Here is a 16,938-nt window from a genome sequence, read left to right as displayed (position 1 = left end):
CTGTTTTACAGTGTTTATAGTGGGGGCCCTGGAAGGGACGGAGGTAATTGTATATTTGGTTTCTCCACCCCTATTAAGATGTAATAAAAATTCTTCACACAAGTCCCCTTGATACCAGAAGACTAACTAGGAAAGGGGTATCATCCAGAATGAATCCATTAACAACACATTATCACCACATCATGTCATTATGACAACCTCTTACTTTGGTCCTAGGTAAAGCCTTCAAACTTCTGCCATGAGAATATGCCCAATTACATAAAACACACACGTATTTGCTATAGGAAATGGATTTCTGAAACATGGACGCGTAAATAAGAAGTCTTTTTAACTTACAGCTCTGATACGTTTCAAACATTTTTTCAGCCACATCCTTATTGTTTGCTTAGCTACTTCTTCTTCTATTGTATATTCCAATTGTTCCCTGGCAAGCAACTCCTCCAGCTGCAGGCTTTTTCTGATATCCACAGATCTGTATGAAAGCATGCTGCAGAAAACATTCATAATATATGGTGACATGTCACTCTTAGGTTGAATGTATTGCAATGGCATTTACTGAAAATGTTATCTTTATTTTAATTATTCTAACAAATCTATATGCATTAGCACAATATTAAGACATATCTTTAATAAAATCCATATCATAAGGTTTAAATTACAAGGCAACTACACCATGTAGTGAAATACATGGTGTGGGTGCAGCCTTTTCTGGGGTACCCCCGGGGTACCAAGAACTGCAGGCAGGTTCGGTGAGTCAAGGAATCTTTATTTACGAGTGCACAAGGAGATGACACATCAACAAGCTGTTTCAGTGTGATCTGAGGTGGGGTCATCCCAGTCTCAGTATTTATACATTACATATAACCCTTATCTTATATGCATATATCATCCCTTCACCCAATCCCCAAGCTCCACATTGCACATTGCAGCCATCCCATAATACTTGTTTCTCCCAAATTCCTAGGGAGTACATGATTTACCTGGGATAATCGCAGAGCAAACCTTGCCCAATCACACATTCCATTTTGTACACAGAATGACCAATAAACACTTATCAGACATGCACACATACAATAGAGGAGACAAGATGAAAGACCAGTAACCCCAGACCCTTTGTCTTCTCCATAGCCCTCCTGTCAATAATTCTTTCACAATGGTAACATACAATTTGATTGGATGTTAATGTGTTGTTAACTATGCATAACCCACCTTCATAGTATATCAAAAAGGTCCCATCTATGTAAGACTCCAAGGGGATTAAGTATATTTCTAGATGTCTATGACATCACACAGCTTCTGTAGTGCAGAGGTAGAAATCTTAACCATGAAAGGGCCCTGTGTTCAATTCCTGTGTGATATAGTATATTCTAATTTAATTTTTTTATAAATTATTATTTTAATTATATTGTATAATTTATAAATATATAATTATTTATTATTCTTTATTAAGTAATAATTATTTTTTATTATTTTATTATTATTTTTTATTAATAATTCTTTATGATTAATTATGTATTATTAATAAGTATGATTATTAATTATTATTAACAATTAATGAACTAATTAATAATTATTACTAATTAATACGTAATAATAATTATTAACTTAATAATTAATAAAACTTATTAATACTTAATAATTATTAATAATTCATAAGTATTAATAATTGTTATTAATAATTAAGTAGTAATAATTATTACTAATTAGGTATTAATAATTATTAAATATTAATTAGTAATATTTATTAATTAGTAACAAATATTAATTGTTAATGATAATAATCATACGTAATCATAATATAATTAATAATAGTAGTATTATTAATTAATAATTACTTAATAAAGAATAATAAATAATAATAATAATAATAATTATATATTATTTATAAATTATACAATATAATTAAAATACTAATTTATTAAAAAATGTAATTATATTATACCATATCATATCATACAGGAATTGAACCCAGGACCCTTTCATATGTGGGTTAAGATTTCTACCTCTACACCATAGAAGCTGTGTGATGTCATAGACATCTAGAAATAGACTTAAGATGTAACATTGACATGTACCCTGTGGCAATGTGTTGTAGAGGATAAATATATTTATAGGGTATGTCTTGTCACACAAAGCCTATGGTGTAGAGGTAAGAGGCAAGGAATTGGTATCAGAAGGTCCCGAGTTCAATCCCTGCATGTGTTTTGTACAAAATGTATTAATGTTTAATTGTGTGTCTGTGGCTGGTAGTCAATAAAGCATTGAACTGAATGTTTGGAAAAAAAAAACGACGGCAAGAGAGCAGAGAGATGAGCAGAGAGATATGAGCACATGGGCAGCAGGAAGAGGAAAGCACTGGTAAGGCGGCAAAATGGAGGAGAGCTGATGCTGGTGAAATTTTAACGCGACCCCGGTTGTAACGCGGTCTTGGGGTTGTGGACCCCAAGGACCGCATTATAATGGGGTTGAGCTGTACATATATATATATATAGACTGGTTTTGTTAATATGGTCACATTGGGAAAAATATTTGAATACTATTGACTATTAAATAGAGATGGGCAAGTTCAGAAGCCAACATTCGAGAAAACAATATAAAATTATAAGATGCAGGTAAAGAGAGCGGCTCAACATTAAACCCCCAAAATATATTACATTTTTGCTTTCTGATTCGCCAATTCAGTTATAGTAGTTGTACTCTAAGCTGGGCCCAATGTACAGTATTGTATTCCATGTATATAAAACATTCCAATAGGTTATTTGTATTTATTGTCATTTGTTTAAAAACTTGATTGTATGTACCCTAATTTTCAGCCTTGTGTCGAAACTTTATTTTATCATATGTTTATGAAAGGGCTTTAATTATTCAGAAAATATGTATCAGGTGAAGAGATAGCCGTTTGGAATGGATGCATTAAAACATTTATGACAACGTTTCATAGCTATCATGATGACTCAATAAAATAAAATAAAAAACAGTTTTCTAGAACCAAAATGATAACTAAAATAGTTTAACTAACAATTTTTTTTATTACATTTAAAGATCCAAGTGTTTGCATATTTAATTCCAATGATATCTCCCTGCACATTAACTTGCAATGCTTTGAAGTAAAAAAATGTGTCTAGTTTGTGATCTTCTGCAAAAATGTCACATCTCTCATCCCTAAATACTGTAGCATTTAAAGCGGCTGGCCCCTCAGAATGAGAGAGAGACATCTCTTCTTATTTCTCCTACTTTCAATCACCCTCTTTTTATTTGCCCATTTGTTCTATTGCAGCTGTTTTCTTTTATTCTGCTGTTTTTAATTCAGCATTAATTATGTACCATATATTTTTTCTCATCATTTTATATATGCTATCTCCTCTTTCCAGTGGCACTTCCTTGTCATTTCTTATTCTATCTTCAATTTCAGTCCTATTCACACCCTGCACAATTCTGCATATTCTTACTTCTGTCTCCTGACCAACCGTTCCGTCCTTCCCTCCATCCTGCCCTGCATCCCTCTTTCCTGCTTCCCTCTTTCTTGCCCTGCTTTCCTCTTTCCAGCCCTACTTTTCTCCTTCCTGCCCTGCTTTCCTCCTTCCCGCTTCCCTCCTTCCTGCCCTGCTTCCCTCTTTCCTGCCCTGCTTCCCAGCTTCCTGACCTGCTTCCCTCCTTCCTGCCATCTTTCCTGCTTCCCTCCTTCCTGCCCTACTTTCCTCCCTGCCCTGCTTCCACCCTTCCTGCCCTGCTCCCCTCCTTACAGCCCTGCTCCCCTCCTTTCTTCCTTCCTGCCCTGCTTCCCTCCTTCCTGCCCTGCTTCCCTCTTTCCGTTCTTCCCCATTTTAAAATGTTGCCGTTCTCTGAACTTCTTTTGTTCCATCTTCACAATTTCTCCTGTACCTATTTTTTGGTACTTTTAGTCACTATTATTCATTTAATCTATCCCTACTGCTTCAAATGGACCAATTTACTAAACAATGAGAATTGTGTTTGTATGCAAAAATAGTGAAAATCGAAAAGTTGAAATAGTTTCCTATTTTTCCAAAAAATACATTAGAAAAGGGGACATGGTAACTAAAATTCATTCCGTTTTCAAGATGTACTATGGGAATGCACAATACGTTTTGTGTTGACACCTCTAATTTCTCACATTACAGACAAAGCCTTTGTCACTTTTTGCTAATCATTTTACTAATAGAAGGTCTTCAGTATACATACAGTAGTATGCCCGGTTCAATTTAAAGATGGGTAATGGGACATTAGGACAAACCTAAATATAAGCAATTGTAGCAGATGAGGCACCGAAGCCAAGTGTCAAAGCAGAGTCAAGATCCACACTAAATCCAATGTGGGAGCAATACTGTATTTGTTCTTTACAGCTATTTAAATTGGTCACTTCTAATCATTAGATGACATTTAAACACAGTTTCACGACACATTCTTGCTTACAGATGAATATATTAGAACCTTGTAGGGAATATTGTATTCTCTACAATACATTGTCCATAATACTTTACCTCAGTACATCATGGAAAGTAACATCTCCCCCGCTATGCAGCCTCTCCATTTCATAGCACATGTGCTTGAACAAAAGTTTGTCCTTGTCCAAGTCTACCTCTAACCTTCCACGTAGCAATCTCAGGAGGAACTTTACACGGAATGTAGGAATAACACCCTGGGTAACATTTTAAGACACAGTTAATAGGATGGAATTTGAATTTAACACTGAAAAAAGTTTAGTGGTATACGCGCTCTAGCTCCGGGTCCATTCAGAATTAATGCACGATCAAAGGCACAGAATATGAGGCTGATAATAATGAAAAATGAGTCAAAAGCAACTCCCAGGTGATATGAAGTCCTTAAAAGAGACAATATAACCCTGAATGAAAAGAGTAAGGGGGAATGAACCCACTCCTCAAAACCTCATTGGGATGGTCCCAGGATCACTATTAAACCACATGAGTTGATTGAATATAAATATACACACATACAGTATCTCAAATGCCTCTGTCCTGTGCCCTTGGTAAAGAGTGCTGCTAGTAATAGAGTAGAGATAAGCAAAATTGTAGTTATAGCGCACAACCAGGAGAGTGGGTCAAAAATGGTATCAACAATTCATACTTTATTTTGTCTATTAAAAATGGAGGTATAACAGACCTGGCCTGTTATACCTCCGTTTTTAATGGACAAAATAAAGTATTCATTTTTTATACCATTTTTGACCCACTCTCCTGGCTGTGCGCTATATCTTCAATTTTGCTTATCTTGAATTTAACAGTGACGTCTGATAAACCATATACCAATGTTTAACATAATTCTGCTGTGCCAGATCATATCTAGTTTTAATTCTGACCATTTTGGTTCGAGCAGTGTTGAATCCACAATAACAATCATATTTTGAAATATAAAACAAGACAAAATATGTATAGTTTTTTAGGTATATATATCGTGGATTGCAATACTACCCAAGATTTATAGTTATATGCTTCCACACTACAAATATTTCATTTCAAATTAAAAAACTGCATTTCCAGTTTTTAATAGTCAAGTGAATATGAACTTATGTCAATATGTTTAAACCTACAGTATCATAGCAGCTACCAATATTATTTGTAAAATAATTGCCTTAACAGTATAGGAACATTTGCAGCAATAACATATTCCGTGTAATTAGAACTTCCTAAATTTGACATGATATCAAATATCTTATTGCAGTGGGATTCACTAATCTTCAAGGTTGTATAACTTTGAAAGAGTTTTGACATACTTTCCCCCCAGAGGCACCTTTATTTTATTTCCAAGGTGGGGGGGAGGAAGCCACGGATATTGAGGGTTATTTATTAAAGTGTGATAGATGCCAATTGGGCACTACTGCACAGCACCTCCCATTCCATTTCATCATGGGAGTTCTATTGGGTAGTGTGAAATCTGCACCATCGCACTTTAAATGAATAATCCTCATTGTGCAGTTTTATTCATGTAAACCCCACATAAGGTCAAAAAGGAATCTCCTTTATTCCAATTACAGGCGATGTTACCACTCCAACTACCCAGGGACTGAAAGGCCTTCTTGATCGTAGCTCTGTTATTCACAATTCTAGAAGCTATAGGGGAGACAGACATCAGGGAATTTGCAGAAGGACTCCTTAATGCAGTAGTGAAAGGCCGATGTCCTCCGTTTTAGTTTAAAAAAGAGTCACCCCTCTCTAAAACGAAATGTTAAATATAATAGACACTACCTCCAAGTGCCAGCAGCAGCCCTGTAGTAATATAATAAAATACGAGACTTAAATTGATGCAACTGGGGGCTACCGATTGCAACAATTAATTTTAAATATGTATGTATACCTTTATTTACATAGTGCTTTATAGCAGTAACACACTAATAGGAATACGTGCTTCATACATAAAAGTAACATTAGGAAAAGGAGTCTCTGCCCAGAAAAAGCTTACAATCTAAGTGTATATTACAATGTCTATTAATTGGTAACATATCCTACAGTATGTAGGAATATGGATATCCAGATATAAACCCATAATTACAAGTAAATAGTGCAGTACCTTCAACTCAGGGAACACACATAAAGACAGCAAACACCTTAACACTGCTACTATGGGTCTATGTTTTTACATTCTACTTTTTGGCAGGTGAGGTGAGGGAACACTAGACATAAAAATACTTGCTATTGCCCTTACAAGCCTTCTTCTGACTGTATTTATCACACAGTGTGCATGCTCTAAATGAGATATCTCACCTCTCTTTTATCATCAACCATATTCCATATTATTTGATAATGGCGCAGGTCATTAGGGCTTAAAAGCTGGTCTTCTTCAGTGGAGTAGAACAAAGAAAAGTTCTCCACAATTATAGCTAAAATCATGAAACAAATAAGGGAAGTTAGTACGATGATCTTCGTACCTGTCATCTTTTGTTGTGTACCAGATATTTCAAGTCTTATGTGCTCCACTCATTATGGGTTGATGTGTTTATGAAAATAAATGCATTTACAAATACATCTATATTCTGTGATCACACACTGGGTATTTGTCATAATTTTTTTACATTTACATTCTTTTATCATACTTACCAACCAGCAAATTTAACATGATATAAGCAATGATGACATAAAAGGAACAGAAATACATAAGTGCCCCAGCATAATTTCCACAATCTGTTTCCCAGTATCTGCTGTTATCCGGGGTGCAAAAGGGGGGTTGTACCTGAAATGAGAGAAAAGACAGATTTGATCAATTATTACCACTACATTTCAAGAAATAATTAAATAACCCCCCTTGTTATGTGCTGCATCCCCCTTTGTTTTAAGTCAGCCATGCGTGAAAAGGGGATTGCACCACTTTCGCCCATGGGACTGCACCACATGTTGCAATAATGTTGGCTACACCTGCACATTAGACAATTGCCACAATCAAGCACTACATACAGAGTAGATATTGCTAAAACTAGCTGACGGTGATGGCAGGGACAGCATGGTGCTCAAAATAAGGGTTAAACCTGTATGCTGCCTCTGTTTGTCAATAGAGCAACACTAAGTCAAGGGTTAAAATGCCACCCTAGGGTTGGAGAGTGCCCCAATCCTGGTTATAAGTTACTTATTATTTTGTATAATGTGTACGTTGTGTGGGCCAGTTGCTGTGACCAGGGACAATGGAGAACTAGGGAAGGACACACCCGCCTGCTGCGAGAGTACACACTCCAAGGTCGGAGCAGTGTAAGCTAGCTTCGGCAGCGCTCTGCACCTGGTGAGCTAGGAATCCCCTGCAAATACCTGTATTGCAGGGTTATAGTCTTGTTCTTATTATGCACTGTTAGCTGCAGCCAAATAAACTAATGTTTATTAACCTCTGTGTTCAAGGCTATACTACCCTTGTATTATATACAGAGCCTATTAGGTGAAGTTACATCAAGGAAATCTTAGTGTCAGAATTATCCTTCTTTCAGTTACAATTGGTAAAGGAGAAATCCAAGCTGATTTATTTTCTTAATTTTTAACACAGGATTGAAGCAGGGGGTTCTGAAGCTGAACCTTATTAATTTCAGCTCCTGGGACCCCCTGTTTCCGGAGATACTTGCATTCGAAGGGGCTGCCGGTATCTCTGCAGTTTTCAGCTTCCTCGTCACATGGGCCAATAGGAAGCCCATTTCTATTGGGCTGCAGGGCCCAGGAGCATTGAAAAGCAGCTATAATGTGAACCCTGGAGTGGCTACCGGCACCCTTTATGGAGCCAAATACTTCTGGAAGCATGGGATCCCCAGACCTGAAATGAATCGTGTTGAGCCCGACTCCCTGCTTCAATTCTGTATTAAAATTAAAAAAAAAAAAAAAGCTAGGATTGCCTCTTTAAAACTAACAAGTACATACTGTGCTAGCTGAACTTGGCATTTAGTGCACCTTTAGTTGTCTTTCATGTTTCATGATAAAAAGCATGACTTTGAAAATATGGTGATTTTCCCCATTAGCTTTAGGTGTTGTTCCCCATTAGGCGTTGTTTTGGTTCTTACCATGCAGTCATGCATTATTTTGTTCCAGTCTTCTCCTGTTACTATTCTGAATAGTACAGTTATAGCTTTTCCCGCTGTGGAAAAGTTTGCATGCCTATGTACAGGGGGACACAATAATAAAACATTTAAAAAACACAGTACATTTTGTTTTTTAATGTAACTTTCTCAGATTACCTCTAAAGCTAAGATTATACTACTTGCATGCGACGGGCCGCATAGACTCGCGCACGACTGCAGCCCTAGCGATGTGTGAGCTGAGCTGTAGGCGATTGGGGAGGCGTGGCGGAGGCGTCACGAAGCTGGTGCACCCTCATTGGCTGAACCGCTCTCGTGATGCAGACGTCAACGGCCGCGCTTGAAAAGACAAAAAATGTTGTCTTTACAAAATGCGGTCACGCCATCAAGCTCCGTTGTGCATGTGCACTAGGGGTGGCCTCATAGGCATTATGCAATTTGTGCTTGTCGCACGCGCGTGCGAGCGCAATCGCTCTGACTATAATCTCAGCCTAGGGCTTTAATAAACTACAATTATGACATAACGGGTCACATTTACTGTGCAGTACTATTCAATAAGTCATTCATTTTAATGGACCATAATGTGTCATATAGAATAGCACCACTTGGTAAACATGAGCTAAAATCGCATCATGTCACATAGTAGTGCACTTATATAGTTTTAAGCTTTGCCACCACTTAGCCAAGATGGTCAAAAGCTAGGGTGACCACTTGTACCGATTTTGCCGGGACAGTCCCGGTTTTTTCATTACTGTCCTGGTTGCCTGCCTGTCCCGGAAATGTCCCGGGTTGTGGCCTTTGTCCCGGTACATAGATGTGATGTGAAGCGGGTGGCGGTGCGCTAGTCTGCGGCGGCGGAGCTGCGCGAGGAGGATGCGGGACTCAGCTGGTGAGTTTTTTCACTTGTAGAATAGAATGCTGCCGGGGGGTTGGGCTTTAGACATCCTTCAACCAATCCCCTGCGTGCCGGCCGGCATTCTACAAAGCCCTGCCCCGGCATATTCCTTCATAGTAGAATGCTAGGCTGCACGGGATTGGGTGAGAATGCCGAAGGGCGGGGGCAGAGTATGAGCAGGGTACACCGCACCACACTACCAGGGAGTAACGGTGCAGGAGATTGGTGGCCATTTGAGGAGGATGGGAGCAGCTCAGCAGGACCGCAGGGGATTGGACAGATGCCGGGTGGGAGGGGCCGCAGTGATCCATGGGATGGCAGTGATGTCACTGACCTGTGACAGTGACTGCCACGAGGAGCACAGGAGACGATGTGTCAGACAGTCTGGAGCTGCTCAGAGGCAGAGCTGCTGCTGCACGTGTGACACAGTCTGTACAATAAGTACTGTAAGTGTAAGTAGCAACATATATATTTATAATAATGCACAACCATATTTCTGCTTTCCCCTGCTATTTATTTAGCACATTTTTATATTATATAAACAAGCCCCAAGGTCAGGTCAGGAATGACAATGAGGAATGTCCAATTAATGTCTTCATTTTTTATTTAATTTTAATTAATGTCAATAAATTATTTATATAATTTTCTGGGTGTGTGTCTCTGTCTGGGTGTGTCTTTGTCTGTGTGTGTGTCTCTGTGTGTGTGTGTGTGTCTCTCTCTCTCTCCCCCTCCCTGTCATCCTCTCCATGCCTGTACCTCTCCCTCTCTCTCCACCTCCCTGCCACCTCTCCCCCTCTCTCCCTCCCTCCCTGTCACCTCCCTCCCTGTCACCTCCCTCCCTCCCTGTCACCTCCCTCCCTCCCTGTCACCTCCCTCCCACCCTCCCTGTCACCTCTCTCCCTTTCACCCCTCTCCCTCCCTGTCACCTCTCCCTCCCTCCCTGTCACCTCTCTCCCTGTCGCCTCTCTCCCTCTCTCCCTCCCTCCCTCCCTGTCACCTCCCTCCCTGTCACCTCTCTCCCTCCCTCCCTCCCTCCCTGTCACCTCCCTCCCTGTCACCTCTCTCCCTCCCTCCCTGTCACCTCCCTCCCTGTCACCTCTCTCCCTCCCTCCCTCCCTCCCACCCCTCTCCCTCCCTCCCTGTCACCTCTCTCCCTCCCTGTCACCTCTCGCCCCCCCTCCCTCCGTCACCTCTCTCCCTCCCTCTCTGTCACCTCCCTCCCCCCTCCCTGTCACCTCCCTCCACCCTCCCTGTCACCTCCCTACCTGCCTCCCTCCCTTTCACCTCCCTCCCTCCCTCCCTGTCACCTCTATCTCTCCCTCCCTCTCACCTCTATCTCTCCCTCCCAGTCACCTCTCTCCCTCCCTCCCAGTCACCTCTATCTCTCCCTCCCTCCCAGTCACCTCTATCTCTCCCTCCCTCCCTGTCGCCTCTCTCCCTCTCTCCCTCCCTCCCTGTCACCTCCCTCCCTGTCACCTCTCTCCCTCCCTCCCTGTCACCTCTCTCCCTCCCTCCCTCCCTGTCACCTCTATCTCTCCCTCCCTCCCAGTCACCTCTATCTCACCCTCCCTCCCAGTCACCTCTATCTCTCCCTCCCTCCCTCTCGCCACCCCTCCCTCCGTCACCTCCCTCCCTCCCTGTCACCTCCCTCCCTGTCACCTCTCTCCCTCCCTCCCTGTCACCTCTCTCCCTCCCTCCCTCCCTCCCTCCCTCCCTCCCTCCCTCCCTCCCTCCCTCCCTGTCACCTCTCGCCCTCCCTCCCTCCCTCCCTGTCACCTCCCCCCTCCCTGTCACCTCCCTACCTCCCTCCCTCCCTTTCACCTCCCTCCCTCCCTGTCACCTCTATCTCTCCCTCCCAGTCACTTCTATCTCTCCCTCCCAGTCACCTCTGTCTCTTCCTCCCTCCCAGTCACCTCTATCTCTCCCTCCCAGTCACCTCTCTACCTCTCTCCCTCCCTCCCTGACACCTCTCTCCCTCCCTCCCTGTCACCTCCCTCCCTGTCACCTCCCTCCCTGTCACCTCCCTCCCTGTCACCCCTCTCTCTCTCCCTGTCACCCCTCCTTCCCTCCCTGTCACCCCTCTCTCCCTCCGTCACCTCCCTCCCTCCCTGTCACCTCTCTCCCTCCCTCCCTGTCACCTCTCTCCCTCCCTCCCTGTCACCTCTCTCCCTCCCTCCCTCCCTGTCACCTCTCTCCCTCCCTCCCTGTCACCGCTCTCCCTCCCTCCTAGTCACCTCCCTCCCTCCCTGTCACCTCCCTCCCTCCCTGTCACCTCCCTTTGGGGGGGGGGGGGGCGCATGATTTCTGTTGGCGGCAGTGATGGGGGAGAAGGTAGAGAGAGAATGGGAAGAGGTAGAATGAATAATACAGCATCAATGGTGACACTATTAGATAAATATCATTATAATATTCTTTTTTAGTAATGTTTTTTGTTGTATTAATAATTTTTTTTGTGTCCCGGTTTTTCATTTTCAAAATCTGGTCACCCTATCAAAAGCACATTGCTAAATCAGGAGATAAATTCATTATGCTTCAGATTATTAAACATCTTATTAATGATTGGAGCTGAAAAAATAATTCAACAGTTTTCCTCACTTTCTTGTGGAGGAGTTAGGCCTCGGACATGGTCAAAAATACCATGCTGAGGCACGCTGAGGGGAAACATTATCCCTATCAGCGCGGTTTTAGACGGTGCTTCCGCACGCTTCCGCAGGCGTGCGGAGGCGTGTGGAATTTCAGCCGACAGACACATTTTAGATTTCCCGCTGTGGGAAGCACAGGGCCGGTCATGTGACTGCCAGAAGCCAATGGCAGTCGGTGACGTCGGCGCCGTGACGTGGCGCGCTAGCCCCGCCTCCCGCTCCGCCTCCCGCTCCGCCTCCTGAAAGCCTCCCACCCAGCACACAAGCGCACTCGCTGACGCTCATGCAGGGACAAGAAAAATCTCCTGCTTGAGCAGGAGAGCATGAGCGTCAGCGCTGCCCAGCGCTCCTCCCTGCACCATGTCCCAGGCCTAGTTCATAACAAAAGCAGCCATTGAATTTCAATCCGTGCCAATGCTCCCAGAATATCCAGGAGATTTCTGAAATGCTGTGAGCTCACCAGGGCTTCAGGACTCTTATACCCCACATACATTTTGCCCCTTAGAAAGAATGCGTGTGCGGGTATTTTCATTTTTTAGCGATCACAGTGCAGACCGCAGATAATATCCTGATGCTGACTAAACTGCACAGTGCCTGCAGCGCCATGGTGACTGACCTGCAAAATCACGCCCCATCACGTACTTTGTGGTCTGCACTGCCATTGCTTAAAATAGATAGGCGGAGACTGAGAGAGGTGAGTCGGTTGGTGGTTTGTGTGTATGATGAGGAAGGGAAAAAGAGGAAGACCCTTATGAGTTTGCGTTATATACATACACACCAGAGGGGGACGCAGGTGCACGCATGCTCACCTAGTGCCTGTGCATGCTCTCATGAGAGCATGGAGCGTGTAGGAGGGGTGAGCGGCTGGTGGGGTTTGTGTTGAGTGCATGCAGGGAGTCCAAGTAAGGGTGCAGTGGGGGAACCCGCAGACAAAGAACATACACACAGGGACCCCTGGCCTGCGCAGGGGTGGGGGGGGGCGGCAGAGAAGTCAGGAGTACAATGCAGCTGCACATCTGCTTCAAATAACATTGAGCCCCTGCTGCTTCATGTAAAACTTAAGAGTAAAAGAGTTAGGCTGCGGCCACGCTGCTGCTGACCGCGCTGACAGCGCGGTTCTTGGAGAGGTTACTTCTAGCAATTTAAATTTAGATGTCCCCGCTCACGTTCGTGCGTGGGCACACACGCTCACCCATGCTTGCCGCTTACATAAACAAAAAAACCTGACTTTTAACCGCGCTCAGCTTGCCTGCAACGCCCCCCGTGTGCGCTTGCGAAATAGGAAGGACACCCAGCGCTCATGCTTGGAGAGCTGGTGACGTCACCGCTCTCCAAGCATGAGCACTGTCAGCGCCAGCATGGCCACAGCCTAAGAGAGAGACAGGAGAGAGAGGAGGGGAGGGAGATAGAGGAGGAGAAAGAGGAGGGGAGGGAGAGAGAGGAGGGGAGGGAGATAGAGCAGGAGAGAGAGGAGGGGAGGGAGATAGAAGAGGAGAGAGGAGTGGAGGGAGATAGAGCAGGTTGAGAGAGGAGTGGAGGGAGATAGAGCAGGAGAGAGAGGAGGGGAGGGAGATAGAGGTGATGGGGAGAAATGTGCAACATGTAGAAAAAAGAGGGAGAGAGAGATAGCGAGAGAGAAAGGCTGCTGCCATAGTGCACGTGCACCTGTCGCCTGAGCGATTCGTGGACTCCTTTGTGCGAGCGATGGGGAGGCGTGGCTGTGACACCATCCGACTTGGCTCGCCCTGATTGGCTCAAACGCGGCCTTCTCGCGAAAAATCTAATTTTTTTATTGGCTCAAAAGTCTGCCACGCCGTTGTGCTTCCTCGCGTGCCAGGTCATGCACACTATGGCCGGCCCGATAGAGCTACAGTATTTTGTTCGCGCCGCACGCGCCATCGTGTGCACTATAATCGCGGTCAAAGAGTGGCAATGTGTACACTGCTATGCATGGCACAAAGGTTTTGATGCAGTGCTAAGACTTTCCTGCGAAGCGTCAGGCTTTGCCCCCCTGAAAAACGTTTTGAAATGTTAGCAAGCATAGTTTTTGCTGTGTTTCAACTGAAATGTATTAAGAGTATTGCACAGTATTTACCGGGTAACAAAAATGGAGAATCTACACTAACCTATTTATATTTTCACCATATTTCACTGTGCCAAATAAAACAACTCCAGCAAAGGCATAGCAGAGAAGCAGCAGGAACATCCCCACTATGATGAAGAAGCTCTTGTACATGCTGACAACCACGGTCAGTAACAGCATCTTTAATGTAACCTGAAAAATAGGGAAACAATATTCACTTATTCAGTCTACTCGGCTGTCATTTTAGCATATTTACCGTAGTTATTGCTGCTATTGTTTCTTACAGTGAATTTTTAAAAGCGAAATGTTATATAGCATTTCAACAAGTCCTCACATGCCTTCTACATATATACGATAAGATCAACTTTCCTCTCCACTTCAGCAGAAGCTCTATTTCAGGGTTTGAAAAAGAGTAATGCTACAACTTACATCATGTCGCTTTATGTAAATTAACACAACTAACGTCATGTTATTGCATTGATAACATGACATTAAGCCTCTGATTCAACAGAGTGCAGTAGTAAAGATAGGAAATAGGTCGTTTGTAAAAAAAAACCTCACAAACAACATGTTTTACTTACATGTTTTCCACATATGGAGAAAAATCTGAAGACTATTATACATGCGCCCATCATATATGTGTATTCATTCTGAAAAAAAAGAAAACTCTTTATTGACTGGTTTCCATGAAATTTGTTCAGACTTACCTGTCCTGTGGCATCATTCTTTTACACATATTTAAAAAAAAAAAAAAATCCTTTAGGGAAAAGTTGAATGAAAGGTGGTTAAGCTAGTAAAGAATATCCTTTAAAAAAAAAAAGGAGAATATATTAGTAGTAAAAATACAGTATGTCAATGAAGACCCAATCATCATTTTGTTTTGTATAATAATTATTAATTATGCCCTTAACCAAATCAGAACCTGTGATCGGCCAGTATATGACTGCCCCTGTACTGGAGATATACAGTAGTATATATGTTTTTATCTTTGCTTTCTGGTGATTGGCTTAACATCTGAGTTCCAACCACTTGTGCATTACAGTGGCAATGCCATTTGTGCCCTGTAGCAATAATGCGAGAAGTGTAGTTTTATCCAACCACAGAACAGCAATTAACATGGAAATGGTGTATTGAGTGTTGACCAATATGATAATATATTAGGAACTCCACTATTTTGGATTTGATGAAAGTAAATAGAGATCACTGTGGATCTTTAGGAACTTGAAAGCAAACTGCTGATTTTTTGCAGAACAAAAATCAGCAGTTTATATGCCTAAATTAGGATTTTCAACATAGCTCATCATATGTATTCGTAGGAAATCTTCCTATATGTTGTGACATTCTGCAAATGCAGAAAGAGAGATAACATTTAGCAAAAAAAATTCCGATGTACTGGTCAAGCTATATCATTTTTGTAGCAACCTTATTTATATATGTGGATGCAAACAGTCACATTTGTTTTTATAGTATAACAACCTCCATGATTAACTCACAACAACTATACTTGATGGAACTAAAGGTCATCACATCCTGCAAAAATATTGTTTTCTCTAGAGCCACCATGATTATATGACCACAACGCCGTGTTGTTCAACAAGGGAGCAGCATCTTACCAATAAGGCAAAATGAAGTATCACCCAAATAACACCAAGTGAAGTCACTAGGAGATCATATCGATTTCTTCTACTTTGCCAGAACCCAGCAGGTGACATAGCTGTTATCTTCATGGTTACCTGGAAAGTAAAAGACAATACAACTTGAATAGGTTTCATTTCACATAACAGTAAGATGTAGAAGTAAAACCATATAATTTGGAAGGAATTGACAATAAGCCTGGGCAATATGCATGAACTTCCACAAGACTCCTGGAAGAGAATCGCATCCGCTTCTCAGAATCGGCCCCAGCGGGAAGTACTTCCCTTGCAGAGACCTAATGTCCCTTTTGTTAATGAAACATCAATTTGTGATCTCAGACGCTTTATCCATTCCTGAATAGTGTTACATTGATGACATTTCTTGATGCTCATAGGCAAGTTAAGATATTAGACATTCTTGTTATCTGATTTTCTCCTAATGGGTATAGGCACATATACACTGAGAGGTGCTATTCCATAAGCTACGTTTCAGCACCAGAAGATACAATACAGACCATTTAGCTAAATACCGTTAGCTGTAAGTTGTTTTTCTGAGCTAGAAAAAAGTCTCATGGAAAGTACCGCTTAGTGAATTTAGTCCATAAAGCAGTCAGTTCAGAAAGACTCCTTCAGCCAAGCAACTAATTAATTGTATCACATTTTTGGGAAAGTCACTGCTTTTAACACCAAAATGAAAAATCATTAAGTATAGTTTTACCTGGATAGAATGGCAAGTCATAACATTTTGAGATAGCAGTACAGCTGTGCAAACCTGTCCTGCTTTGCAAATGTTCCTGCAATTTTTTTTTAAATTAAATCAGCAAAATCGGCAAAACTTGAAGCAATTTTTTATTTTTAGGGACTAAAATGTTAAATTCTCAAGTTACTTATGCAAATAGTAGGGTAAATACTATTAAGATATTAGTGAAAGTGTCAAGGTGCTCTTTCTAAGGCCCCTTTTCAATATATGACACTACTACCCAGTGCGAGTTCAGCCCTATTCAAAAAATTAGGATTCAGATATTCTCTTGCACTAAAACGTGACATCATAGTATATTGATGAAGGATATGCCGCTTCGGAGCATATTAATTCAGTCCTTTTATTTGATAAGCTCCAAAGGTGGACACCACAAGAAAACTGCTATACGCCAATAGCAGTTTTCAGC

At 42.1% G+C, this 16,938-nt stretch overlaps 1 protein-coding gene across 5 annotated transcripts in view; it reads right to left on the bottom strand.

Annotated features, from left to right (window-relative positions):
- The window catches only part of NALCN (sodium leak channel, non-selective), a 617,081-nt gene that overhangs the window by 8,670 nt on the left and 591,473 nt on the right, over positions 1 to 16,938 (bottom strand). For all 5 annotated transcript variants that reach the window (XM_075590764.1, XM_075590763.1, XM_075590765.1 and 2 more), the window contains 8 exons: positions 15,752 to 15,871; positions 14,720 to 14,788; positions 14,182 to 14,330; positions 8,504 to 8,597; positions 7,071 to 7,203; positions 6,738 to 6,853; positions 4,500 to 4,657; positions 337 to 487 (listed from right to left, as the gene is read on the bottom strand). In XM_075590764.1, coding sequence (XP_075446879.1) covers positions 337 to 487; positions 4,500 to 4,657; positions 6,738 to 6,853; positions 7,071 to 7,203; positions 8,504 to 8,597; positions 14,182 to 14,330; positions 14,720 to 14,788; positions 15,752 to 15,871 — 990 coding nt within the window. The remainder of the gene's footprint in view (positions 1 to 336; positions 488 to 4,499; positions 4,658 to 6,737; positions 6,854 to 7,070; positions 7,204 to 8,503; positions 8,598 to 14,181; positions 14,331 to 14,719; positions 14,789 to 15,751; positions 15,872 to 16,938) is intronic.

The sequence above is a fragment of the Ascaphus truei genome, chromosome 3 (assembly GCF_040206685.1).
Source record: "Ascaphus truei isolate aAscTru1 chromosome 3, aAscTru1.hap1, whole genome shotgun sequence".
In the NCBI taxonomy this organism is placed as follows: domain Eukaryota; kingdom Metazoa; phylum Chordata; class Amphibia; order Anura; family Ascaphidae; genus Ascaphus; species Ascaphus truei.
Note: the sequence above shows the minus strand (reverse complement) of the source record. Positions and strands in the feature narration are given on the sequence as shown.